Source organism: Sciurus vulgaris (genome assembly GCF_902686455.1).
Source record: "Sciurus vulgaris genome assembly, chromosome: 8".
Classification (NCBI taxonomy): domain Eukaryota; kingdom Metazoa; phylum Chordata; class Mammalia; order Rodentia; family Sciuridae; genus Sciurus; species Sciurus vulgaris.
In genome coordinates this window covers 102,496,915-102,524,466 of record NC_136468.1, presented here as the reverse complement: position 1 = coordinate 102,524,466, position 27,552 = coordinate 102,496,915, and the positions used below count along the sequence as shown (strand labels likewise).

The following is a 27,552-nucleotide window of genomic DNA, read 5'->3' as shown; positions in this document are numbered from 1 at the left end:
TAAAGTATTCCTGTTAAAATTTTTGTTTTTACATTTGCCAGTTTTAAAAGAAGCACCATATATAGAATAAACTGTATGTAACTAATTCAGTGGTGACTAAAATCAAGGTACTGCAGACTCATTGAAGACACAGGGTCATCAATGTGGTAATTTACTTACTCATTAAACAATCTTTCCTGTACTAGGTGCTGGGAAGATAGAAGCCTTGTCTTCATGGGGCTTACAGCCTGGACTTTTCTAGGTGAAAAGTTTATCATTGTGATGGATGCTGAGATAGGTTTGTGTAAGGTGTGAATTCAGTATTCTGGAATGCATCTTGTTCATGAGTTTGTCTAGTCTTTGAAGGATTCCGTTAGGTTCTCTTTTACGAATCTAAAGCAGAGAGCAAAAATAAATTTGTGGAACAACTGTTTGAAAGCTTTAGTGAGCCTGACAATTAGCACTTGTTAAAATACAAGTTCCCAGGTGCCACCCTCCAAGACAGATGCATTGCCTTAGAATTGGACCTGGGAATTAGAATACCTAGCAAGCACTGTAGCAACAATGTTACAAATGGTTCCAGCATCACTCTAGGAAACAGTGATGTGGGTCAGGTTGAGTTGTACTTGTGACATACTTTAATTTTCTTTATAAGATTATTATTATTATTATTATTATTCTGAAGATTGAACTCAGGGATGCTTTACCACTGAACTACATCTTCAGTTCTGTCCCCCTACTTTTAAATTTTGAGACAGGTTCTCCCTAAGTTGCCTAGGCTGATTTTGAATTTATGATCCTCCTGCCTCAGCCTCCCGAATCACGGGATTGCAGGCATGCACCATCAAACCAACCTCTCGTGACATACTTTGAAGATGATATTTAAATCATTTTTGGGGAAACATTAAAAACCAGTTAATGCATCATTCTGAGATTGTTAGACCTAGAAGGGACCATCCCAGATTTCTCTTTTAAAGATTCTTTATCAGGACTCATGGAAAAGTTTTAGAGGGTCTGTGATCCCTTGGAAATGAAATGTACACTTTGGCATTTCAGGGTATTTCTGGGAAGAAGATCCTTAACTTTTAGCATGTTCTTTAAGAGGATGTGCTTCTCCTACCCCAGAGGAGGAGGTGGGGGCGGGAAGGATCTAAAGCTACTGTCTGATTCTGTCATTTGACAGATGAGACAACTGAGGCTTAGCAACAGATTGCTGGAGGTTGAGTGCTGGACAGCTCCAGGGGCACCATTTTGGTGGCCCTGGCCTTTGGACTTGGACCTGCTGAGGGACGCCTGGAGCCCCTTCACTGTTCTACCCTTTGTCAATGCTGTTTGAAGGCTGTTTCTGAATTTGGAGTGGATCTTACAATTGATATGTAAATTTAACTTAGTGCTTCTTTTTTCTTTTTATTCTACAAAAGCTGTTCTTAAATAACTTGTGTGTTTTCCAATGAAAGACACTGGATAATCTCAAAAAAGAAATGGAAGTTAGTGGAGGAGCCAGTGCTCACAGTACCATGTGGCTTCTGGTTCTTAAGCCTTCTGGTTACTTGAAATCTAGGTCAAGGGGAATTTATTGTATGCAAAAGAATTTGCAGTTTCCTTGCCTAAATGAGTTAAAAATGACTAAACATATTTCATCTGGCATTTTAACTTTTTGAGCCAGTTAAGCAGTTGCTTATTTTATTTCAGTAAATCACTGTTTTGATTGAACACTGTGGCGTCTGCTAACTGTGGAAGAATAAGCAGATGACTAGACGGACGAAATGCCTACCATGGGTGTTGCAATCTAGATAGCTTGAAGAAAACGTGAAGACATGCCAGAGAGGGGACTTTTCATCTTGTATTCTTTGTAGGTGTAGAACATTACTGCAAAAAGAGAACATGAACTAAATAGAGTGAAAATTGATGAATGATGAGTTAGAGCAATTACCACATGAATGAAGCTAGTGAAAGACAGACAACTGAACTTGCCTTTAGTTTAGTTTTCATATTCCTAAGTGATCCCAGTCTTCGCTTTGAGTGATCTTTTGACTTTTCCTTGTGGAATTGAGAGCATGCTGTTCTATTACCTTTGCTTTAAACATCAAATGAATTGAAACTCATGTTTTAAGAAGGTTTAAAGAATATGGTTTACCTGAATGATTTTGAATTGAGAAATTTACTGCAGTTTGGATATCTTCATAAATGAAGGAAAAATTACTGTCTGGCTAAATTCTCCTCTGATTCAGAACTTTGAGTTGGACACTTTTTTTTTTTTTTTTTTTTTTTTTATGGTACTGGTGATTGAACTCAGGGGCACTGGATCACTGAACCACATTCCCAGTCCTATTTCATATTTTATTTAGAGGCAGGGTCTCACTGAATTGCTTGGCATCTCGCTTTTGCTGTAACTGGCTTTGAACTTGAGATCCTCCTGTCTCAGCCTCCTGAGCCGTTGGGATTATAGGCGTGCGCCCCTGGGCTGGGTGGATACTCTTTGATCCGTCTAATTTATAATTTTAAAAAATCTGCCCTGCTTTTGAAGTTGTCCTAATATCCTTTCCAGTAAAGTTGACTACCTGTAGAGACATTTGTAGACATGGCTTCAAAGAGGAATGTGGCACTTGGGTTTCACACTGTAGACACATTTGGAGATTGAGGTGTTTAGATCATGGGAAAATTTCCACATTGTGGCTGTTTCCTGCTGCTCTCCTTTTGCATGTGTGGATGGCATTTGACTGGATTGTGAGGACTTGGAAGCATGATGGCCTGCAAACCTGTGGAGAAGTGCTGTTCAGATGTTAAATTTTTGCTAAAGCTTTAGGCTCTGCTCAGGTGACAGGTGATGGGCACTTCTGAATGAAGTCTTCCTTTTCCATCATTACTGATGGCACTGTGACTTTTTGTAGGCGTTCTTCTTAGAAGAGAGCTGAAGTAATGAGAAGACATCATGGAGGCCCAGTCCCACAGCTCCACGAACACTGAGAAGAAGAAAGTTGAGAATTCCATCGTGAAATGCTCCACTCGAACAGATGTCAGCGAGAAAGCGGTGGCCTCCAGCACCACTTCCAATGGTGAGCAGTCACAGGGATTACCAGCAGCCAAGCCTGCAGTCATTTTTATGTTCTCTGCATTCCTTGGGAATTGAGCATTTGCACCTGGACCGGTGTTTGGTCTATGAGAGGCTAAGGAAAGCAAATGGGTGGCTGGGTGTGGAATGGACAGGCTTTAGTAATCTCTATTTTGGCATCCAACCTACACGGTTTCTTCCAAATTTTCTAATTTGAGATGTAAATGTGATAGGTTATTTATTATAGGAAGTTCCTGTTTTGGCGTTTTGGAAGTCATCTTGATTAGTCTGGCAAGAGTTCAAAATGCTTTGCATTTCACATGCAAAGTCTATATGAGTTGGAATAATTAATTTTTATAAAAGACAAAAAAGTTGTCTTGTCAAAATTAGCGACAGGGTCTCCCCTTAACAAATTTTAAGTAGTCTACACTAAAGGATTTTAAAATTTAACAGTTGAATCTCAAGGTAGCATTAGTATCTTGAGGTGGGTTTCACTGTTGGATTATACAAATTTAATTAACTTAATTGTTTTCAGAGATAACAGTTACTGTTTCTATATGCTGTATTTCTAAAATTTAAGTAAAGTGTTGAGAGGCATTTCAGTTGAAGCATGGAGTATGGAAAATAAATTCCAGAAACCCCTGTGGTAAGAACAGACTGAATAGGTTAGTGGTAACCTTTGCTTCCTTTGCAGGTTTTTCCACCCTGGTAGGCCATTAAGGCCTTTGCTTTTTGTGGATTTCACAGCCATTCCTGACCTCTCTGAATTTCACTGCACTTCTCCACGTGCCCTTAGGTTGAATAAGCTGGCCCACTCTCCAAGTTCCTAGATACTGTGTATCTGGGCTCACTGATTTGCATGAGCCAACCTGCTCCCTCCTTGCCTGTGGGCTTATAATTTATTTATTCCAAGAAAGATTTTATTAGGTTGATTTACTTTTTTTTTTTTTTTTTTAAATGCACAATTGGATAGTCACAGTCTGCTCTGGAATGTAACTGTAGCCCAAACCTTCACCTCCAAGGATAGGTATTCCTGAGGATCCTGACTGCTGTGCTTCTGGTCTCATTCCTTCACCTGGTTTTAAGAGTAGGTGCCTCTGGCTGTGGCCAGGGAAGGAAGGGAGCTGACTGGCAAACCTACTAGCTAATGAGTCCAGTTTTGCATTGATCCTTTGGCAGATATATTTATGTCTGGGTTACCATAATAAATTTACATATGCATATGCGAACATATGTCTGTATGTCTCCTTTATTTGTGGTATTTAATTTAGGATTGGAGCTTGTTTTAATTGAGCCAGAATATTTGCATTATTTTTCCAAGTGGTTATGGAAGGCATATTTCCCCTTAAAAAATATGCAATCCTGTTTCATATTCTGCAGTTTTTAAAAATTAGGCCAATTTATTATTTCAGAAATAGAATCAATACACACAGTATTGGTTATTAGGTAATATTAATACAGTTTTGTAGGGTAAGAGCTTTCTGCACATCAGGCTTCATGAAACCTCAACTTTCTGTTGTCTTTATAGTTTGTATAGGTGTGGGTAAGCATGTGTGGCTGTGGGTGAGGAAGAAAGAGTCCAGGTGGGTGAGGCTATGGGGGAGCATGGGTGTGTGGTATGTGTGAGCACATGTGTATGAGGACAGGCAAGAACCAGAGCGGTTGATGGAAGATGCTATTGCAGTGTGTGGAGCCTGCAGAAGCCACTATCCTGCTTATGAATGCTAGCAGTCTTCACCGTGATCCCTTCTTAGGAAGATGCTCTGCTTCTGCCACTCTCACACCAGACACATGCTCAGGAAGTATTTTACTGCTGCCCTGTTTGTCTTGAGACATATTTTGACCACAGGTTCCCCTCATGACCCTATCGAGGGTGACTAGCAACAGAATTAACCAGAGCAGCCCCATGGAGGGCAGGAAAGTTCCAGAGAAAACTAGTCAGAGAAGGAGCAGTCATGACTTACAAAAACCTGTCCTATAGTTTGGAATAATTACATATCTGTTTCCTAAACCACACTTTACTGGCCTTCCACTCTGGCCATCTGTGCCCTTGAAGCCTGCATCTTTTCCATAAATCCTGTCCCATTTGGGGGCAAACACTCATTAGTCAAGTTCGCAGGGCACATGCCTGAATGATAGCTGTCCTAGAAATCCTGCAAGTCCTGACTGTTTTTTCAGTGTTCCTGTTTCTTCTAAGGGATTGATGACTTTTCAATACTGGACAACAGAGATCCAACCAAATAAAAGAAAAATGGAAACGGTATTTTTAAATTGCTGATTTCAACCTGGCAGGAAGATTCCAGGAAAATGAGCAAACACAATTAAAAAGAGAAAAAAGTAAAAGAAAGGAAAACAAAACTTTTTCTTTTTTATGTGAGTGCTAATAATTACAATGATTCTTTTTACAGAGTTCTCTGTAGTTTTCATCTGACTAGTTTAGAGTCTCTTTACAGTCCTGGGACTGTGGTAAGGGGTGTGGATTGCTGGAACTTCAAAGCTTCTTTGTTTTGCAAGCTCCCTTCCTGGTCACACATTCTCCCTCACTCTGTCCTGGCTGCAAAGACCAGTGTGTGGGCTTTGGTCCTGTGTCCTGTGGGTTCAGAGGCCATGGTGTGCAGAGTTTCAAAGGTTGGTGTGCTGTGCGATTATGTGCTGGCTGGTGGCTGCCCTTGCTATGACTGTTGGTCATCCATTCATTTGTCTGTCAGTCTGTCTGTCTTTCTTTCTATAAACATTTCAGAAATACCTGGATATCTACACCGAGGCTATTCACAGAAAGGAAAATAGAATTATTTGGATGCTATGACAGGTAGTACTGATTGCTCCTGCTTCCAGGCGTTTCTTCTGCTTTCTTTACGAAGGTCTGAGCTTCAGTTTGTAACTGGACAGTCAAAAAATGAATTTAGTGTCAAGAACCAAATGAATGTGATGTATGTGCTTTCTCTCCCATCTTCCCTTTTACAGTTAAAATCAAACAAACAAAAAAGTTTTGTTATTGGTGAAATTATTGGTTAAGTTGACTTAATTAACTTTTCCAGCTATTATGTGGTATAATTTGTTCTTGATTGTGAGCCTCTCAGCCAAACCACGCACATTCCACTGCATGTCCTTGCAGGTCTGTTTTCTTGCTTTTTTCAGCTGAGTATCTGCTCCTAGAATAACATTCATATAGAGTTTTGTTTAAGCACACGCAGACTCACAGCCAAAATGCATGGTTCAAAAATCTTGAAGGACATTTGCTACATAAGATGGAAATTTAAAATAACAAAAGTAAAAAACTGCTTTAGATTTTGTATGGGAGAAAAGACAAGCTAGATTTGATTTTTGCAACATTTAAGAACCTCTATTTATAAAGGCTTTGATATCTTCACATGGCAACCATGGTGTGCCCATAGTATCAGGTGTGCATAACTCAGTTTTAAGCTTTAGTGTTATTTATGACATGGGAATGACAAAGGAGAGTTTTCTGAAAATTTTGAACACTTCCAGTATCATCTGATGTGGTGACTTTCACATATAATACATGTGTGTTCAGATATTAGGTCTCATTACTAACTTAAAAATATCCAAGTCTGCTAATATGCTAAGACAATAAGTAATAATCTGTTTCTGGTATAGATTTATTACTCTAAGCTACATGCTGAGTTTTCTAAATAATAAGAGTTTTAAAGTCCAATGTTTTACATATTCTCATCATCCTATAAAATTTCCCTGTATCACTTGCAAATATTCACTCTTCAATTTGAAGTGTTTTGCCTCATTTTTGGCCTGTGATTTTTTTTTTCTTTTCTTTCTTTCTTTCTTTCTTTCTTTCTTTCTTTCTTTCTTTCTTTCTTTCTTTCTTTCTTTCTTTCTTTCTTTCTTTTTTAGAGAAGTATTCTGGTAACTCTTATTAACCTATGATTCTGCTTTAAAAATAGGAAGAAACTTATGATAAATGAGGTAGGTTGTGATCTCCAGGATCTTTCATCAGGCCTGGCCTGATAGTTACAGGGACACACCTTAAAGGTGACAGAAAGCAGAAATTGTTATCCTAATCGCAAGCAATGTGAAACCAAAGTTATTAGATTAATAATGGAGAGGAAGTTCCCTGGTCACTTTGCTTCTTTCAAAAGCAGAGCTTGGTTCTCTGCTTAAAAACACTTTGAGTTTTGTAAAGGGAAAGTATTGTATTCTGTAAATACCTAAGGAAATGTTTTTGCTTTTAGTTTTCACTTTTCCTTTGGTTACTTCCTGTTTCAGCAGTGTGCTTTCCAATTACCCAGGTGTTCATTGTGATCTCTGTTCGTCTCCTGACGAGGGGTGGGAGTTTTGTTGAAAATCTGAAATTCATTGCTGTTCTCCACTGTGGGCTCTTGTCTTCTTGACCTTTTTTATGTGGAGTCTATGTGCCTAATTCTGTTCAGAAGTAGGCAGGCAGTTCACACCATATATACCATAGTGGATGTGTTTTAGGTTTCTTGTCCCTATAGATGTTCCGCCCCTTTTTTCCTTGTCACCTCTCAGATAGAGGAGGAAAGGCCTTTCAGATAAAATGGATTTCATATTACAGGATTTTGTTTTGGAGGACACACAGGTTTTGGGATCTGAAAGAGTGGGCTGAGTTTTGGCAATGCTGAGCTCTAGCTATGAGTGTGGCCAGTGACCTTCTTAATGTCTCAGTTTCCTTGTCTGTTTAGCAAGAAAATAATCACACCTACTTCACAGGACCTATGCTGGGAGGATTAAGTGAGGCAACGTCTGTACTGGGCCAACACATGTAATAGGAAGAGCTCTGCAAAGATTGGCCATTGCTGTTAGGACGAAGGAATGCTGATGAGTTAAATGCTATGAATTCAAAACAAAAGGATTCTGTTTTTCCTTGAAAATACACATAGGTTTTCAAATTAAGGGGAATATGTTTGGCAAAAGTAAGGTTGACTTTGCTGGACTCAGATGTCTGAAAAATAGTTCAAGATGTTGCACAAATCCCAAATGGGATTGTGCTTATCTTAAGGGAGGGTAGAATAGAAAACAAAAACAAAACAAAACAAATTTTCTCTATCCTTCTTCTGAATGCCTCCTTAAATTAGAAAATAGGGAAAATAATTTGAAGAAAACTTATTTCAGTTTCTTGAACCTTGAAAACCGACATTGTGCCCATTGTCTTGCACTGGGATCAGCATGTACTTATATCTCTTTTTTTGACACCTCCCCTTCCCCCCTGGGTGAACTGTTTCGTTCAGGGTCTAATACCATTTGTAGGGTTCTTTGGGCTGAATTAGAATTCAATTTTATTTACTTATTTTTTTAAAAGCGCTTTAGGGTTTTTAAACTAGCTGACTGATGCTGACTAATCTGAACTCTCTCCTGGGCTCTAAACTCACATCCCCTGAATGCTGGCTACCACTGTGCTTTTTATTTTGGTTAAGTATATTACCTTTCCTGCGATCACCTAGGCTTGAAACCACACCAGCATCTTCTACCCTCCCTCTCTCAAGCTTCTCAGGTCCAGTTAGTTTTGAAGACCTATGAGATTTTCTTCTGTAATTATAGTGGTCACCCATATGTCCCTTTAAGCCACCCTACTACACTGCAGTATTTAAATCCCCTCAACCTCTTCCCTCAACAATTTAAGTGACTTTCTGCCCACCCACTTTGACTTTGGTCTCTCCTAGTGCTTTAGACATGCTTCTGCCAAATTAGTGTTACAATTCTGTTTAGGCCACATCCTTGCTCTAGAATCTTCAGTGACTCCCATCTATCTCTAGAATAAAGATTAAAGCCTTTAACTTAATATTTATACATCTTCAAAATCTGACCCCAGCCTGACTTTCCAGTCTAATACACTGCTCTTCTATTGTGCCATCCTATAACGTATACTGTGGTTAAACAGAAGGGCTCTTTGCCTTTGTTCCTGTGTTTCTCTGTAGTGTGAGTGTTTTGCTAACATCAGTTTGGGTTTAAATTCTTCTTAAATGTATGTCCTCAGTCTCTCTCCCCATGTAGTCTTGTATCCTTTGGGACCTACTCAGTGACACTTGACTTTAAACAAATTTTTAATTATGCTTTTAATTAATAAGCTTTAAATTTTAGAGCAGTTTTAGGTTTATAGAAAAATTAAGCAGAAAGTAGAGTTCCTACATGTCCCCCCCAGTTCCCAGTTTCCTATTTTATTAACATCTTGCATTAGTGTGATTCATTTGTTAGAATTACTGAACCAATATTGATTTTTACTGTAAACTACAGTCCCCAGTTTACATTAGGTTTGCAGTTGTACACTGTGTGCAATTTGACAAATGCATAATGACACATATTCACCATTGCAGCATCTTACAGAATAGTCTCACTGCCCTAAAAATTCTATGTGCCACCTTCTCCTTCTCATAACACTTCATTTCTAACATTTTCATTAAACTTCATTAAATCTGGTTTATCTACCTTCCCCACCATGTCCTGTCCCAATTTGATGTTTTGTGCTGAACTAAGAGGGCCTCAGCCAGTACTAAATCAACCCGCAAAGTACAACATGGACCTGCCAGACCTATGTGACAGTGGTACAGGGGGCATTTGTAACAAAGTACTTTACAATAGTGTTGTGTAGCTAAGAGCCAAGTTTGAACCCTAGTCCTGCTGGGAAACTGCTGTGTGATTTTGAGCTAAACACTTATCTCTCTGACTCTGGCACAGTGGATACTTCAACAGGTTAGCTCTTATTATTCACAGTAATAGACTCTCCTGGATTTGATTTGGCAGGATTTAGTTTATTGATATGTTTCAACCCACTGCTTTCTGCACAATATCATTTGTGGGTATTTATGAATGGTTATACTTTGGTTGAGAAGAATTAGAAAGTATTGGCGAATAGAAAATTGTGACATGGTCATCAGATCCTAGCCTGAGAGGCCAATAGGTGGTAGGAACCGGAATCAGAGAACACTGGTCCTGAAATTGGCACAAGTTTAGATTTAACAAATCTGATAGATTTAGGGTTTATTTCTCATTGAGTACAAATAGTCCTATAATGAAATTAATGAATGAAATCAATAATTTTGTGCCATGTGGCTACCCGAAGGGCAAAGGTCACCCCCCCACCCCTTTAGCTGTTACATTCCTCCTCTAAAAGAACAGCTTCAAGGCGCTCAGATAATCAGGAGGAAACATCACTCTCATTATGCTGCAGCTCTGTAGGCTTGGGAGAATCCACAGCTTGATGTGTTTTGCTTGTGGAAAGTTTCTGGGTTGCCTTGGATTACTTGTGATCAAGGAGGGACGTGTGTGTTTCAAATTTCCAGAACCAAACTGGTCAGAATCAGAAACCACCACTAAATAGTAGAAGCCCAAGATGCCGAAGGGTGATTGTGGGAGGAAGATCTCCCCACCCTGGGGAGTGACTGGTGGCCTCTACCTCCTGCCACTCACCCCAGCTGGGGAGGGCTCTCTGTCCCAGGCAGCTTGCACAGACAGGGTGATGGCAAACTCCAACACCTCCTGTTACTTTGTATGCATGGAAACCTTTCTGTGTACATCTGCTTTAGTTTATGTTTATTTCTTAAATTTACACACAGTAAAATTCACTCTTTGTGGTGTGCAGATCTGTGAGTTTTGACAATTCCATAAGGTCATGTAGTCACCATCATAACACATGGGACAATTCCAGCTCCTCCCCTCACCCCAAATTTCAACAAATACCTGTGCCTTAGGTCTGACTTAGTAGTTAATGCATACCCTTTAAATCACCAGCAATAACAGAATGCATAAGAACTGCAGTAGCTGCTTGGCATTGTGTTTATTTCAGATTTTAAAAAGAATCCATGATTTTTAGGTTCTGTGAGCAATACTTGCTGTTGTTTTCTTTTCTTCTAATTAAATATTTTCTGTTGAATTTGTAGTACAAATAAAATGTTCTTGAAAACTGCTCGCTAGTGTTCCTTCTAGTCTGAGTCTCTTTTCAGTGTCGGGACAATGTACATTTTAGGCTAATTTAAATTTCCATTTTATGTTTAAAATTACAGCCATAGTAATGAGGGTGCTTTGTTGTTGTTTTTACTTTGAATTAATTGCATGAGAAAATGAGAATCTGAACATTCAATGCAGCCATAAGCTAGAAGAAAAATAAGAAAGACTTTGCTTAGTCTTCTCCTTCTCTCTCCTTCTTTCTTCAGAAGCCTCTTTTTTTTTTTGCTTTTATAGACAAGACTTCATCTCAGGTACGGAAAATTTTTACATAAAAGTCCCGGTACAACCCAGGCTGCTATTTTTTTTTTTTTTTTCTATCCTGCACTTTTTCTCCCCTTTTTCAACTTTCGACTCTTTCCTGTTCTTGGTTTCTTTCTTCCTTTCTTCTTCCTCCTTTTTTTTTTTTCTTTAGTTGTAGAAGTTGAGTTCCATCCCAATTATTAAATCTTAGGAGACCATTCCCACATGGTTCCGTAAATGGTAGCTTCATCCCTGTTCTTTCATCTCTCTCTCTGCTCTCTGGCTTGACAGCTGAAAAGGTCTGACTGTGCCACACAATAGTTTGATTGGTTTCTCTGGGGGAGACTTTTCCCTGCCTCATCATTCGCCAGGCAGGTGGACCAGAAAGTCTCTTGATTCTTTTGTTGCCTCTCAAAGTCCGAGGTCTTTGACTGAATAAATCCGCCGTCATGGGATAATTTGCTAAAAGGAGACTGAAAGATGTGAGAGAAAAGCCTCACTACTTGGGTGCTGCATTAATGAAATAACGGGGTCTTGGAGTTTGCAATTGAAAAATCACCAGGAATGCAATGGGTGGAGCCGGGCTTCTTTTATTTCCCATAATAAACTTTTAGTTCTATCATTGAAAGCATGCCTAACCTTTTGCAGGCCTGCAGGCCTGAGTGTGTTTGCATTTGTACCCATGTTTAAGGGGACAGCCGTGCCTGGCTGAAAGCCTTTGGGGTGCTGTGTCTACTTAGTCATTAGATTATTACTAGTGGATGGAAAGAATTCCATATGACAGAACTAAGGTTGAGTTAACACAGGACGAAAAGTAATTTACAGATAGGCTGTCCCCAGCCATCTTTGTAGCCCCTGATAAGGTTTCATTTCAGAATGGATAGGCGACATTTCCACTTACGGGCCCATTCTGCGACACCTGTGATAACAGCTTCTGGATCCTAATTGAAATTGGTTTCAAAATGGATTTTCACTTTTCTCTGTCTGTGGAAAATATTGAATGGACTCAGAGCTGCCACGGAGAACCCCAGACCTTGGAAAATGGAGCAGGATGCTAGGATCATCTTTCATAACAGTGTCGATGATATGACAGTTTTGTTATCTGTCTTATTAATGAAATCATTGATCACCTGATGAGGGAGATAATAAACTACATTCCACCAGTGTTCCCGAAGCTCAATTAGGCTGGTATTACAAATAAGGATGAGAAAGAGGCAAACAACAATGGAACTGAAGTAGTAAGAATCAATTAAAACTTTTCCTTCCCAGTGCGACTGTTGCAGATGGGGACTTTCTGAGTGACTGTACTCCAAGTGTTTTGAAACCGTACAAGTTAACTCTGCATTCAAGGATTTTCTTTTGCGCCAGGGTAGAGTCACTGGTAGTTTCCTTAAGTGAAATTTAAAACAAATTAAAATTTATTTTAAACATATTACTTGTGTTATGAAGTGAAATCCAGAAGTGGAAGTTCTGCATTGTGTAAGTGCTTTTGTAATGGGCAAAAGACTGGGGGGAGGGGGATCCACACTTTCCCTCCCCCTGTGGAGAAAGGATTTGAGGCTTGTCCTGTGTAGGTATATTGGATAAGAAGACCAAACTGGAGGGTTCATAACCTACATTCTTTGAAAGCAAAGTAGCTTATCATCCCTTCCTCTCTTAAATCGCTTTGGGAATCCTACTCAGAAGGGAATTAGGTTTGGATTTAATGAGGTGACTCTATTGTTTGGTGTTGGGTCGCCCTGGAATGTGCTCTCTCTGTCCCTCTTGAAGCAGGGGGAGCTGCTGATGACTTCTCATGTTTCACGGTGAATTGTATTCCTAGGTGTTTCTCCATTCTCTGTGCCAGCAAGGATCAATCCAGCCCCATCTGAGCTTGAAAGAGGAGCTGTGATCAAAGGCGCTAATGATGTCACTGATCTCTGGTGATTGATTAGGAACAGAAGTTTTGGAGAATTCAGCCTTTCCTTATAATTTCAAATTCATTAGTGCCTACTATTAGGATAGCTAGCTCTTAATCAGCAAAATTACTACAATGAATGATATGGAAAATATTGTGTTTTTCTTCTTGATCTATCACAACTCCCTGCCCCCGGCGGTGCTGGGGATGGAGCCCAGGACAAGTGCTCTACACTGAGCTATATCCATGACTCTATCACTAGCTTTAAGCTTTTTGGAAACTTGATCGCATTTTTATAAGCAACCTTTCTGTTTCGATATCCTGCAAAGAGATATTCTTTATGTAAGTTAGGCTGAGAATTTGGAATTCTGGGACAATATTTGGGAGAGAAGACATACCTTGTTTCCAAGGCAGTTTAATCATATGCAGATAATTTACATGTGAGGTTATCATTGTATATATTTAAAGGTTTTATTAACTTGTAAATTTAAGTGTTTCACATACAGATTTTAAAATCCTTTTGAGTTATTTTTACGGAACTTGCTAACATTTTCCCTTTGTCACTCAAGAGAGGGACTCATTCTTTGTGTGCACTTTTCTTAAAAAATAAAAACAAATGCATTTCATGCCAAGAGGTGACAAGTCTTAACACTGAGGAAGATGCCACTGCACAGGAAATAGTAAAAATACAAGAGAGAGTGAGAGAGTGAGAGGTCTCTTTCTGGAACTCTTCACAACCATGCTGTAGCTATTGGCTTAGATCCACATGGAGTGGGGATTGATTGCAAAAGCATAGGAAAAAATTCTGCTTTGGAAGGTATTGGAGTCCAAGAAAGAAAAGTTGAATGGAAAATAGAGAATGTAAATTTTTATTAAGATTACTGTTACCTTGTATGGTCTGCTGTAGGCTGTCAAGGACTCTTGGTTCATGCTGGCTTGTAGCTAATTCCTTTCACAGAGAACTTCGTTTGGAGGACTCTGAGTGGGACTGAAGAATGTGTTTATATTCTATGTTGAGAATATAAAGAAAAGAGATCAGACAAATGAACCTTGGGTGAAGATGATGTGGCAATTATGCATACCAATTTTACTTTTTAAAACATTTTTAATTTTTGTTGTTCTTAGTTATATGTGACAGTGGAGTATAATTTGACTTATATATACAAACATAGAGTACCTTTTATTCTAATTAAATTCCCAGTCTTATAATGTATACCAACTTTTTTCTTTCTTTGTGATGATGGGGATTGAACCCAGGGCCTTGTGCATGCAAGGCAAGCACTCTACCAACTGAGCTATATCCCCAGCCCTGTATACCAACTTTTAATGGATGTAAAAGACTCTTTAAGGAATATTTTTTTGTCTGTGGCAGTGGTAAGGAAAATAATCTGAGTCTCTTCCCTGTAGCCAAAAGATAACTTCTAGAAAGAACAAAATCAATGGCATAGTTAAAAATAATGGAGTTCCCAGGGATATAAATAGTTCCTGATATTATATGAATCTAATATTCTATTGATGATTCCTTAAAGCATTTAGAAACTAGAAAGCACATAGCGGCCCATTTCATATTAAGTTTAGCTCAAATCTTTCTTAAAAAAAACTAACGTTCCTAGGCTTGTTTTCAAATCCTGGCAAGATTCAGAGCAGTAGAAAAGTTCCTTTCCTATAAATGTTGACAGCAGTTCCTGTGTAGGCTAACAATGTTTTATAAATAGAGTTTACTTAGCAAAAACCATATGTATGCCCAGTGAAATAATCTCACATTTATTTATGTTTTGATTTATAGAAAACATGTGCCCTTTGACAAAGCCTTTGGGCTCTTTTCCGCAATTAAAAGGAATCATGTTTGAAAAAATAGCTACCATCTTAATAGGAAACTTTTTCACATAAATTCAAAGCACTTTCTTTGATCAGTTTTACACAAAATCAGAATATTTTTATCCATTAGTTTGACCCCAAAAGCGGGGTGAATTGGAAAAAAAAAAATGCTTACAAATCTCTCTACCTATCTACCTGCCTACCTATGAGTTCTCTTACACACATGCATTATTAGCATAAATTGTGAATACTAGGAAAATCCAAAGATTAAAAAATTGGGGTGACATGGGGGTTACGATGTGTAATGTTGACAGCAGAAAAATGTCTGCTGTTGCTTGCTCTGCTGGTGGCTCATGGTTGCTTTAGCATGAGGTATTTCTCCTGTTTCAGTTTCTTTAGACTGGAGAAGAAGATGGTCCTACGTAGACCTGTTCTAGACCTTCATTTGAATATCTGCAAAGTATCTATATCTTGATTCATTCTATTAACAATTGATCATAAGGACAGAAAGGATAAAAAGTGCTTTGCAAATCTCTTAACCCTGTCCCCCCCCCCACACTTTTTTTTTAAGAAAGATTCTATAGAATATGTTCCTTTTGTTTAAGGTCAGGGTTGGGAGTGAGTTGTAGGAAAGAAAACAGGTTTTCATTTCATAGTAAAGAAATGCATAAATTAACTGGGGCCAAGCTATAAAATACAGCTTCATCAGTATTCTAGATTAGATCTGTGGTATTCAAGCTGTTGAAGGACAAGTTGGGGACAGGTAGAAAGTCAGTATGTATTAAACATAGAACTTCATTATACTAGAGTATACTAATGATAAAAGTACAAAGCTTACATATACATACATGCTAGTATAATTTCAAATGTCTTACTTTAATTGTGAGGGAGGGAGCTTTCCTTTTTGAATAGAAGTGAGACATATTTGCTTCAGAAAGAGAAGCTGGTCATAGTGGCTCATGCCTGTAATCCCAGTGGCTGGGGAGGCTGAGGCAGGAGGATCACAAGCTCAAAGCAAGCCTCAGCTACTTAGCAAGGTCCTAAGCAACTTAGGGTGACTCTGTTTCAAAATAAAAAATGGAAAGGGCTAGGGATGTGGCTCAGTAGTAAAGTGTCCCTGGGTTCAATCCCTGGTACCAAAAAAAAAAAAAAAAAAAAAAAAAAAAAAGCCCCAAACAAACAAACAAACAAAGGAAAAAAAAAAGGAAACAAAGAGAAGAGAATAGTTAACCTTTTATAGAAATACTATCTCACGAAGATAATATCTGTTTTCTGAGCCCTTGGTGGTAGCCACCTCAAGACTAGCGTGGTATCTAAGAGAAATGAGCCATCTTCTGTAGTGTGGGAATTTCTCCAACATCCTTGGAACCCTTGAAGTTCATGGATAGGCTTCAGAGAATGGGTAAATCCTTTGGAATTATTTCATGCAACACTTTATGGGTTTATACCCTTTTTTCTCCTGGGATATTAAAGCGTTCTATGATCCAGTCTTTACCAGGAGCAGTGATGTACAGGTAGATTTTGGAGCTAACTTTCTCTGGGAAAATATTGGTTGTGTGATTAGAATTGCTCTTTGAAGAAATAATTATAAGAACAGAGACTCCCCAGTGATTAGGGACCAGGAAACTGAATTTTTCTCCTATGCAGTGTGGCATGCTAACCATACTTATGACCTAACTGACTGTGTAAGGGCTGCACATTAAGAATTCAAAAGATTCTCCTTGTCCATTGCTTTATCTCTGAAATAAGGAACGTGGTTCCTATGATTTAAAGAACTTCCCGTTTCAAATATTCTGTCTCCATGATTTTCACTTAAGTTCCAGAGGGATTTAGAAGAACATAAAAGAATAGCAAAGATGTCAGGTAAATAAGAGCAGCTTGAGAGGAATGAGTTAATATAATCTTAGTTTAGAAAAGGAAATTCAGAATTCTCTTATTATTAAACTGTTTAAATCCCATGTTTGGGTCCATCTTAGGTTAAAAAAAAAAAAAAAAAAAAAACCACCAAAGATTTTTAGGTTAGTCCAAAAGGTGCCATCATACTATTGAGTCAAAAACAATTCCAGGTGTTTTGAATAGTCTGTGGACACTGGTTTTATTTGCAAATCACGGGAGATTTTTTTACCCAATTTTGGCTCAAGTCTTGATGATTATAGGTAGTTGCCACAATGCAGTGGATCCTCTGAAATCGGAGATGCGTCTTTCCTTGACCTAGACCTGGAATCATTCCTTAAGGACCTCGGTGTTTTGCACTCACTTACTGGTGTCTGTGTGTGTGTGGCTGCTAGGAGGAACATCGGGACTTTGTGTGACTAATGGCTGCCAGACCGTAGCCCTTTTTCAAACCTCTTGAACATCCTCTGGAGTGCTTTGCACAGTCTTCTATTATGGCATCTGGTTTTATGTAGCCATATTTCATCATGGCTTCACTTAGAGCTTTTGTAAATTTCTTTGATGCTAATTTAGTTGCTTTAAACTTTTTGGAGTGGAAAAAAGAAACAAAACCAAGAGTACAATAAACTTTGATTACCAGACCCCTAAACACTGAGGCTCTCAACCAACCCATATTTGTAATTTATTCTTTGAGCATGGAATTTATAGGCAGACGCCAGGGAGCGTTGTTAATGGAAAGTTAGGCAGCAGCGTTCAGATGCACCAGAGGGAAGGGTCCAAGTCTGCTCTTCACAGGGACCCTTGGAGAAGAGGCCACGTCATCTGAGGACGATGAGGTGGTTCATTATATAGTAGTTATTTACTTTAAGTGAAAATGGAACTTGCAGAAGTCTGAGGAAGGCAGAGCCCCTTTTACCTAACTGGTGCCTCAGTGCCTGCTCCCACAGCCTCAGCCCTGAGTGACCCACACTATTCCCTGCTTTCCAGTCTTACTTTTGTTTATTTTTATTGAAAGAATCCCTGCTCACTGGGAAATTCAGAAATGCATGAAGGACAACATAAATGTGACCTGGAATCTCACTGCTTGGACATAACCATTAACATTTTGCATTTTGGTATTATTTCTAATTCCATATTCATTTTCTAATTGGCCATCTTCAGACCACCATAAGTGGGGAGCATTTTTCATGTCATGGACTGTTTTTCTCCAGCTTGGGCTTAATGACTGTCTAATTTATTCAACCAATTCCTTGTCATTGGACATTTTTGTTTCTCTATGAAAATCCTCAACAAATCTGTGTGCTTTGAATACATCTTATCAAATTAGCTCAGAGAATTGTAGCAACTTACATTTCAATCAGCTGTTTATGTGAATGCTCATTTTCAGAAATGCTTATCACCACTCATGAAATATTTTAAAAGATAGATAGGTGAAAACCTCCACCTCCTTCTTTAAACTTCTCATGGGAGTTCAATATACAAAAATATGCATGTAGTGCAAGTGAGTAGCTTGATGAATTTTTCTGAAGTGAACATATCATGTAAACAGTGCCCAGATCAAGAAACACTTGCTCTGTTTATTCATTTTCCCACTGGTGGCACCTGGATGGGTGCCAGTGTTTGGCTGTTAGCAGTGTTGGCTGCTGGGTGCCTGACTTTCCGTGAACCTGAGAAGACATATATGTTGGCATGTACCTTGCAGTGACATTACAGTGTCCTCGATTAAACATGTTTTTAGCTTTATAGTTACTGCTAATGGTTTTTCTGAGTGGCTGTGCAGTTTTATTCCTCATTCTTGCTAACATTATTTTCCATATTTTTCCTTTTAACCCTTTTGCTGACTGTGCAGTGGTGTCTGATTGTGATTTTAATTTGTCCCTTAAGGATCTCTTTAGGTATTTATTGACCATTTGGATAGCTTCTTTTGTAAAGTGTCTTTGGAAGCCTTTTTTTGGTTCTTATTTGTTCTGGTTCTTTGGGGGGAAGGCAGCTGTTTACTGGTTGTTTTATCAGTGACTTGAAATGATACTTTTATCTGACACTGCCTTAAATATATTTTAGCTTCTTTTTCTGAATGATTTTATTCTGTTGATCAATCTACCTTTTGCCGGTATCACACTTTTTCAGATGTTATAAATAGAATACATCTTATCTGATAATGTATGTTATCATTTATTATTTTCCCTTTTCAAATGGTTCATGGCTTTGATTCTTCTATGTGAACTTTAGGATCATCTCTTTGGAATTATTCATGAATTCATATACATGTAGTAAAAATGGAAGGACATAGGGGGATACAATCAAGTTCAGCCATGCTATACCCTGGTGAAAATGGAATAAGATGGAAGGAATTCAGCTGTACCTGTACCATTTTATTTCTTTAAAGAGGAAGGGTTTCAGGCAAAACTGACAAAATATTAACATGTATTAAGTCTTGAGTGTGGGTGCCTGGATGGTGCATAGGCTCTCTGAAATATGATTAAAAGGTCTCTCTTTGGGATTTTATAAGAAATCATATTACCCTGACTTATTCAGGCTTTATTATAATCATGCTGGTTGCAGGGAACATTCTTAGTTGTTTTTCTGCCACATTCTCACCAAGTTACTCTCTTCCCAGGAGTACATCAAAGCCACACAAGTGCACGCTTGCTTTGGTGTCCATATTCTGCCTTCATCTTCAGAAGTGTTTTTTTTTTTTTTTAAATCTGTCACTTATAAGAAAATACATAGGAAATAACAGTTGGCAAGACCTACCAGGTGTTTGCTGCATTTTTACCTTTTATACTTTTAACATGTTCTGGAAGCAATTTAGGTTTACTTTGGTCTCATCTGTCTTGAATTGAAAGTTGCAGGTACATTGATAAGTACTTTACTTAATGTAAATATCTTTTATATCCTCTCAGGAAAATAGAGGTCTCCAGGTACTCTGTATCAGGCTGCATTTTTATCAAGTCATAGAAGTTGCCCCCTAAATTCTTGAATAGTGGATGTGTTACTTGGTGCCTTTTTCTTCTGAAATTTATCCATCTGTCTATCCTAGGAGGGTGTTGAAGCTATTAATTTGTTTATTATTTTTGGAGTTATATTGATAGCAATGGATAAAACCAAGGGACCATTGGAGGTCTTATTTTTGGACCTTAAGTTGTCCTAACTTTCGAGTAACCTTACTGAACTAGTGACTTGAGGATACTAGATTCAAGATGGCTCTTGCTAAGGCCAGTCAAGAAAAAGAGGTGCTGGGCATGGTGATGCATACTTGTAATCTCAGTGGCTCAGGAGGCTGAGGCAAGTTCAAAGCCAGCCTTAGCAACTTAATGAGACCCTAAGCAACTTAGCAAGACCCTTTGTCAAAATACAAAAATTGAAAGAACTGGGATGTAGCTCAGTGGTAAAGCATGGCTGGGTTCAATTCCCAGTACACAAACCAACCAACCCAATGAAAATGAACAACAACAAAAAGAGGTATGTGAAGGACATATTCTGTATGTAGTATGTTGCTTTGATGCAGAACTCTTATGAAAAGGGACAAATCACCAGCATCTTTAAGAATGCTAAGAAGTAGTATATGCATCCCTTTGAAGATAGGAAGCATTGCCTTATAAGGTGTAATTCCAGTAGTTTCTTACAGCTTCAACTTCTTACACTTGAAAGCTTGCCCACAACCTGCTCTTAAAAGATTTTGGAAGTAACTGAGAGACATGACTCTTGTTTATTCTCCAAATTTCAGATCATCCAGCATTTGGTTGGCCTTTCATCGGGGGAGTTACAAATTCACCAGAGCTGTGCCAATAAGTACAGAAGATATGCCTGCCCACAGAGAAATTCAGACTTCCTTCTTTCCCCACAGGAGTGTCTCAGGGAAATCGTGCATACAATAGAACTTTTCATGTCTAGACCCTGCCCAGGGGATTTCTGTCTAATAAGAACCCCCCCCCCTTTTTTTTTCTTTAGCATTCTCAAATGAAACAAAGTGGAGGAGATTGGGGGTGGAATGCAGGGAAAGAAAATATAGCAAACCCTGGACCATCATATGTTCTCAACTCCTTTGCTCCCAATTTCATTCCATTATATATGCAAGATTCTTTTTAACCCGTGTGCTATGGAGGTGTCACGAAGTGCCAGATGCTGTATTATGTAGCTTAATACAGTATGGCACCTGCTCTCAAGATGTTCATGGTTGGATGAGAAAAACAACCAAATTCCTATGCACTAATTAAATGTTAAGGAAAAGAGATACTGTACAGGTAAATGACTTTACATGTCAGTGATGAAGGCGGGGCAGATGGGAGTGGGGACTTGGAACTGGAGAGTAAGATAAAGAAGAAAGGCATTTGAGGTAAAGGGAGCCACAGAAGTGAAGACATAAAAGCAGGAATGTTCTTAGCGATTTCGGGAAATACCAGCCAGTGTAGGTTGATGGTTGGATCAGCATGAGTTGGTTGGAGGTGAGGGTGTGGTTTTAAATGTGAATGGAAAGGAATCTGAGGCCAGATGGTGGAGCCCTGTGAAAGCAGTGTTAAGGAGTTTGGGGTCTGTCCTTAAAGTGATTGGGAAGAGGAGAGTTTTGATGGCATCTGCTTAAAAAACAAACAAACCAAAAGACCTAAAAATCTTTTGGATCCAGTGGGAAGGATGTGTTGGAGTGCGAAGAATGGAGGTAATTAGGAGACTGCAGAGGACCGGTGGGGAAGTGAAGGGCAAGACAAGAGCATGTCATATCAGTATATCCAAGAGATTTCTGTACTCACACCTTCATTGCTGTGTTGTTCATAGTGTCCAGGATGTGGAACCAACCTAAGTGTCCATCAGTAGATCCATGGGTAAGGACCGTGGTCTATACACACAAAGGAATACTATTCAGCCACAAAAGAAGAAATCCTGTCATTTAAGGCAACATGGATGAACTTGAAGGACATGATAGAAAGTGAAATAAGCCAGGCATTACTACATAATCTCACTCATCTAAAAGGGTTGATTTTATAGAAGCCGAGAATATAAGGATGCTTAACAGAGGCTGGGACACTTGGGGGCAATCTGGGGAGATGTTGGTCAAAGGATACCAAATTAGGATTAGATAAGAGGAATGAGTTCAGGAGATCTCTGTATGATGTAGTGACGATAGTTAATGACAGTATATTTTCTTCCTGAAAAATGCTGAGAGTGGATGTTGAATATGCTCACCACAAAAATAACAATTGTGTTAGGTAAGGCCCATGTTAGTTAGCTAGATTTAACTGTTCCACAATGTACATAGACTCCAACATCACATTATGCATATGATTTTGTCAATTAAAAAAAATAAATTAATAAATTTGAAAATAAAAATCAGGGCAGAAGGAGAGTCTCTGTCAAGGGCCATGGCATCTGTGAGGTGGTCCTCCCCAGCACTCCCCCTTACTCTTCAGACCTGGGGTGGGAATGCCCCATGCTTGTGCCTTCCCTGGTTTACTGGGTCCTGGGTATTGCATGCAGTATGCTTTGAGGTTTCTCCAAATTCTACTTCTACCATTATCAAGAGTCCCTTTAATAAATGTTCTTACAGAACTCTTCAAATTTTTCAAAATAGACAAAACCAAAACCAAACCAAAACCCAAACACACAAAGGCAATCAAGTCAGAGGAAGGCAGAAGTGGGAAGTGGGATTGTGAATGCAGAAAGGGCTGGGACCTGGAAGAACATTCTATATCTGGAGAAAGTCATAAGAGGAAAGAGAGGGTTTGGGGGTGTGAGGAAGTATTTGTGTTTGACGCATCGTGATCGCAACACGTACTTAAATGTGCATCCTCAGCACAGGAGGTGAATGACGACTATGGATGAGTCAGGATTCAGCTCCTAGGCATGTAGGTTGTAAAGGCACAGGGGATGGTGACGTGGCTCATGAGTAGGAGCAGTCTGTTACAAAAGGAGACTCATTGAGAGAAGCATGTGTATGGGCTGGAGGGAGGATAAAGATGGTGTCCAAAACTCAAGAGGAGCATTTTGGAGAGAAGAGATGGAGATTGGGCCTGGAACCTTGCCAGACTCAAGCAAGGTTCAGGAAGGTGGGAGATGGCAGTGGTTTTGAATGTGGGAAAGACGGCGGGAAGGTTGAGAGCTGGGGAGGAGGTACAGAATTTGAGTATGTCGATTTTGGGAGTTTTTGAAGGTGTTTGCAGAAGGATGGAATCTTGAGGGAGGCTCAGGGCGTAACATGCTGGAGACTTGTGTGTCTGGGCAGAGGAGGTCCAGAGATTAGATGGTTTTTAAAGGAGATAAAGGAGAGTCATACAACTGGAGGTGGAATTGTAGCTGGAGGTGAGGGCAAGGGCTTCTTGAGTGGGGAGAACTGAGCCTGGGTGTAGGTGGAGGCCAGAGTGGGGAGAGTGAACAGAATGTAGAGACAACAACAATCAATAGTGAACTGGTAGGTCCTCAGAGGACCTTGCTTCTCAACTCAACCAGCCACATATTGGGACCTTGGAATCCCAAAGCTCCTATTGCTGACTGGTCATTAAAGTTCCCAAGGCATAACCTGACATGGTGGTGCATACCTGTAGCCCCAGCTACTCAGGAGGCTGAGGCAGGAGGATCTCTTGAGTCCAGGAGTTGGAGGGTTAGCCTGGGCAACACAATAAGACCCTGCCCCCTGCTCTTTTTTTTTGGTGGTACTAGAGATTGAACCTAGGGGCACTCTACCACTGAGCTACATTCTCATCCCTTTTTATTTTTAATTTTGAGATATGGTCTTCCTAAATTGCTGAGGGTCTCACAGAACTGAATCTAGCCTCAAACTTGTGATTCTCCTCTCTCAGCCTCTGGAGTTGCAGGGATTATAGGTGTGTGTACTGTGTCTGTCTTTGAGACCCTAACTCGCTCTCTCTCGATTTTTTTTTTTGTTTGTTTTTTTAGTTGTCAACGGACACAGTATCTTTATTTTACTTATTTATTTTATGTGGTGCTGAGACTCGAACCCAGGGCCTCACACATGCTAGGCAAGTGCTCTACCACTGAGCTACAACTTGAGCCCGAGACCCTATCTCTTAAAAAAAAAAAAAAAAAAAACAAGTAAATTGAAAATCGCCCCCAAGGGCTGGGGTTGTGGCTCAGTTGTAGAGCATTTGCCTAGCATGTGTAAGCACTGGGTTTGATTCTCAATAAGTAAGTAAATAAAATAAAGGTCCATAAACAGCTAATAAAAATATTAAAAAAAAATCCACCAAGTGATTCCAATGTGCATTTGAGTTGAAACATCAAAAACTTGTAGAAAGAAATTAGCTGTCCAGGAAAGGAAGCCTGTCATCTGAAAGGAGATAATCCAGGGAAACTGAATCTATAAATAAAAATCAGAGGTGAGCCATTAGTGGTGGCACACACCTGTAATCCCAGCTGCTGAGGCAGGAGGATTGCAAGTTTGAGACCAGCGTCAGCAACTTAACAAGGCCCTAAGGACTTAGGGAGAGACTCTGTCTCAAAATAGGAAAAAAAAACATAAAAACTTAAGAAAAAGGGCTGGAAATATTGCTCAGTGGTTAAGCACCTTTGGATTCAATCCCTGGTATTAAAAAAAAAAAAAAAAAAATTAGAGGTGAGCTGTGGCCCACACCTGTCATCCCACCACACCTGTAATCCCAGCTACTTAGGAGACGATATAAGTTTAGTGATAGTAGAGTGTCCCTGAGTTCATACTAGTACCTCAAAAAAAAAAAAAAAAAAAAAAAAAAAAAATTCAGGTAGAGCTGTGGAAAACTTTGGCTGGGGGTGTAGCTCAGTGATAGAGCGTTAGCCCAGCACACATGAGGCCCTGAGGTGAATCCCCAGCACCGCAAAGTGGAGATTCCCCTCTCCCTTCCCATTTTCCCAGAGAGGTTTTGAAAGTGGGGGTAGGTTTAGGAGTAGTGAGTGCATTGAACAGTTTTGGGAAGGAATGAGAAAGTTCGCTGAATTCATCCCAGTAGGATTGCCCAGTCCATGGGGGTGTGGAGCAGCTGCAGTCAGAGAACTGTATTTGAAGATCACAGCAGTAAAACCCCATCCACTCACTGCAGCTTCCAGCAGAGCAGAGAGAATAGGAGGCGGCCCTGGGGCTAGGGGTGGACAGCACAGAGTTCTGGAGGCACTTTTAGGGGACAGGGCATTTGTTCACTGGTTTGTTTTCTCTCCTGTCACCTTGGTGACGCACTTTTCTGTAAGGGGATCACAAATTTTAGTCATTCCTTTGTGCAAGGTGGCGATTTTGAATGTACCCTGGTGGAGATGAGGCCCATACATTCACCTTCATTCATAGCGCTGCTGACTGATCATTGACATAAGATGAATACGATCAATACCGACTATTGTTCTGGCATAATTTAGTAGAATTGCTGTTGCACAAGGTTTTAGAATCAGGAGGGATATCTGGCAAGGCCACAGATGGCACTGCTTTGGGGTGGTGTGTATGTGTGTGTGTGTGTGTGTGTGTGTGTGTGTGTGTGTGTGTGTGTGATTGTGTTAATTTTGGGTGAGGTCAGACTTGGGGGAGAATACTGACCAAAGATGGGCCAGTGCCTCCATCTTTGGAATCCTGTTGGATTCTGATTACAGTAAGTTTTAAATATCATTTTTTTTTTCTAAAATGCATCCTTAGAGTTACTTTGCTTCCTTTCCACTAGTGTGTGTGTCTGTGTGTCTCTGTGTGTATGTGTATACATGTGTGTGATCATTTTGGGTCATGACTGATGGTCACCTACTAGCTTTGGGTCTTAGAATGATGAAGCTCTCTCTAAGCTGTGGCAGTAACAGTTTCTGTCTCATGGATTAATCTTGTCAATTGCCAACACAGTATTGGACACATATTTATTCATTAATAGTAAATACTAAAGTGATGTTACTTGGTTCAAATCCTAGATTGTGTTGAACAAGTGATTCTTCTGTTCTCCTGGAAATGGTTCCTGTATTGGTGTGTTTTAGTCTGGCCTTGCATTTTTCAGACAAACATATTTAAAACAGATTCAGATTTTAAATGTTTTTATTTTTTTCCTGAAAAGCCTCAACTAAAGGGGATTCTTTTGTCTCCTGATTTACCCAGAGTGTCCAGGAAAGCACCAGAGAGCTAGAATAAGAGTTGAAGCCTGGCCTTTCTCACTTTACGTGAATATCCAGCATGAGAAACAGTTTTTCAGCCACATGAAAATAGTTCTTGCTGACTTCCATTTTAAAATGATATAATTCCACCAGGTGCAGTAGTACATGCCTGTAAGCCAGCAATTTGGGAGACAGAGACAGGAGGATTGCAAGTTTGAGGCCAGCCTGGGCAATGTAGCAAGGCCCTAAATCACTTAGTGAGCCTCTGTCTCAAAAATAAAAATAAATAAAAAGAAAAAAGGACTTGGGTTGCAGCTCAGTGGTAAAGTGTCTTTGGGTTCAATCCCCAGTACCCCCAATATGTATATGTATATGTATTTGTATGTATATTAGTAAAAAATGATGACTAATAAATTTTCTATATATGTTATATACATATACTTATGTTATATATGTATACATATATATAGAATTTATTACTCATCATTTTTTAATGAATTAGTCATCACTTTTTAATTCATGTATTTTTGGAACAAATTATTTTTTTAAATACAGCTTAATAATAATTTAAAAAATTGGATAGCAATTTTTTTAAATGCATATTTTCAGGCAAAAAAGTAGTGTTGGCGAGGGGTTAATTTTTGGAAACAAAGCTGGGTGGGATACAGAGGCAGTTGGGGAGGTTTTCCAGACTCTTCCAGTCCTCTTCATTCTAAGTTGGTGTGCTGACTGAAGAGTCCGAAGGATGCTGAAATGATAATCATTGGTATACACCTGAGCCATGCTGGGGCCAGGGAGGGTAGTGGGGTGCATTTTCACTCTGAGCATTATGTGACCCAGACTAGACTCTGGGCATGTGTGCTATCTGTCTCCTTGACTGTGAAACACTGTGTATCCCTCAGCTCTCAGGAGTCAGTGCTCATCACAGTACTCCTTTATAAGATGCTTTGGGTGTGAGAACGGATTGTTGGAGAGCAACCCTTCTAATGGGTATTGCTACCTTAGACTCACTGGCATTATTGTTGCCAACATTAAATGACATGGGTTAATCTTCCCTCCTCTTTCCTCTCCTTTCTTCTCCTCCACTCCTCTCCACTTCCCTCTTCTTCCTTCTCCCTTCTCCTCTGACCTTCCATTTTCTTCCAGAGGGATACTTTCTTCTTAGTGGTTAAGAGCACCAGCACACAGGCAGACACACCCAGGCAGAGAATTCTTTATGGAACCATAGCCTCCTGCAGATGGGAAGACTTCATAGATCTTGAAACCTGCTCCTTCTTGGATGTAAGAATCCATTGGTAAGAGCCCTAGAAAGATCCGCTATAGCTCTCAATAAGATGGGAAGAAGGACTTGGCAAGGTCTCCTATTCCATTTCCAGACAGTTCTAATCATTGAGTATTCTTCCCTGTGTACAGAAGTCTGCCTCCCCATAAGTCCAACCCTGCCTGCACCCTTCTTGCACTGTTGCCTTCGAAAGCACTTTAAAAAAACGGACACAGGGAGAGAATGGGTGATTCTTTGGCCCTGCAGATCCATGCCAGTTAGTGCTAATTCTTCATCCCCAGGTAACTTTCAGATCTTTGAAGAATAAGGCCCCAGGATCTCTATCCTTCCTTCTTTTTACTTTTCTTCTTATCTGGGTTGGCTTTGTGTGTTCATTGTTCACCTGGTCCTGACACATATCATTGTATGAGACTC

The 27,552-nt window shown here is 39.6% G+C and overlaps 1 protein-coding gene across 4 annotated transcripts in view; it reads left to right on the top strand.

Annotated features, from left to right (window-relative positions):
* Window positions 1-27,552, top strand: part of GLI3 (GLI family zinc finger 3) — a 274,948-nt gene that overhangs the window by 12,030 nt on the left and 235,366 nt on the right. For all 4 annotated transcript variants that reach the window (XM_079149884.1, XM_079149883.1, XM_079149885.1 and 1 more), the window contains exon 2: window positions 2,871-3,035. In XM_079149884.1, coding sequence (XP_079006010.1) covers window positions 2,912-3,035 — 124 coding nt within the window. In that variant the 5' untranslated portion in view covers window positions 2,871-2,911. The remainder of the gene's footprint in view (window positions 1-2,870; window positions 3,036-27,552) is intronic.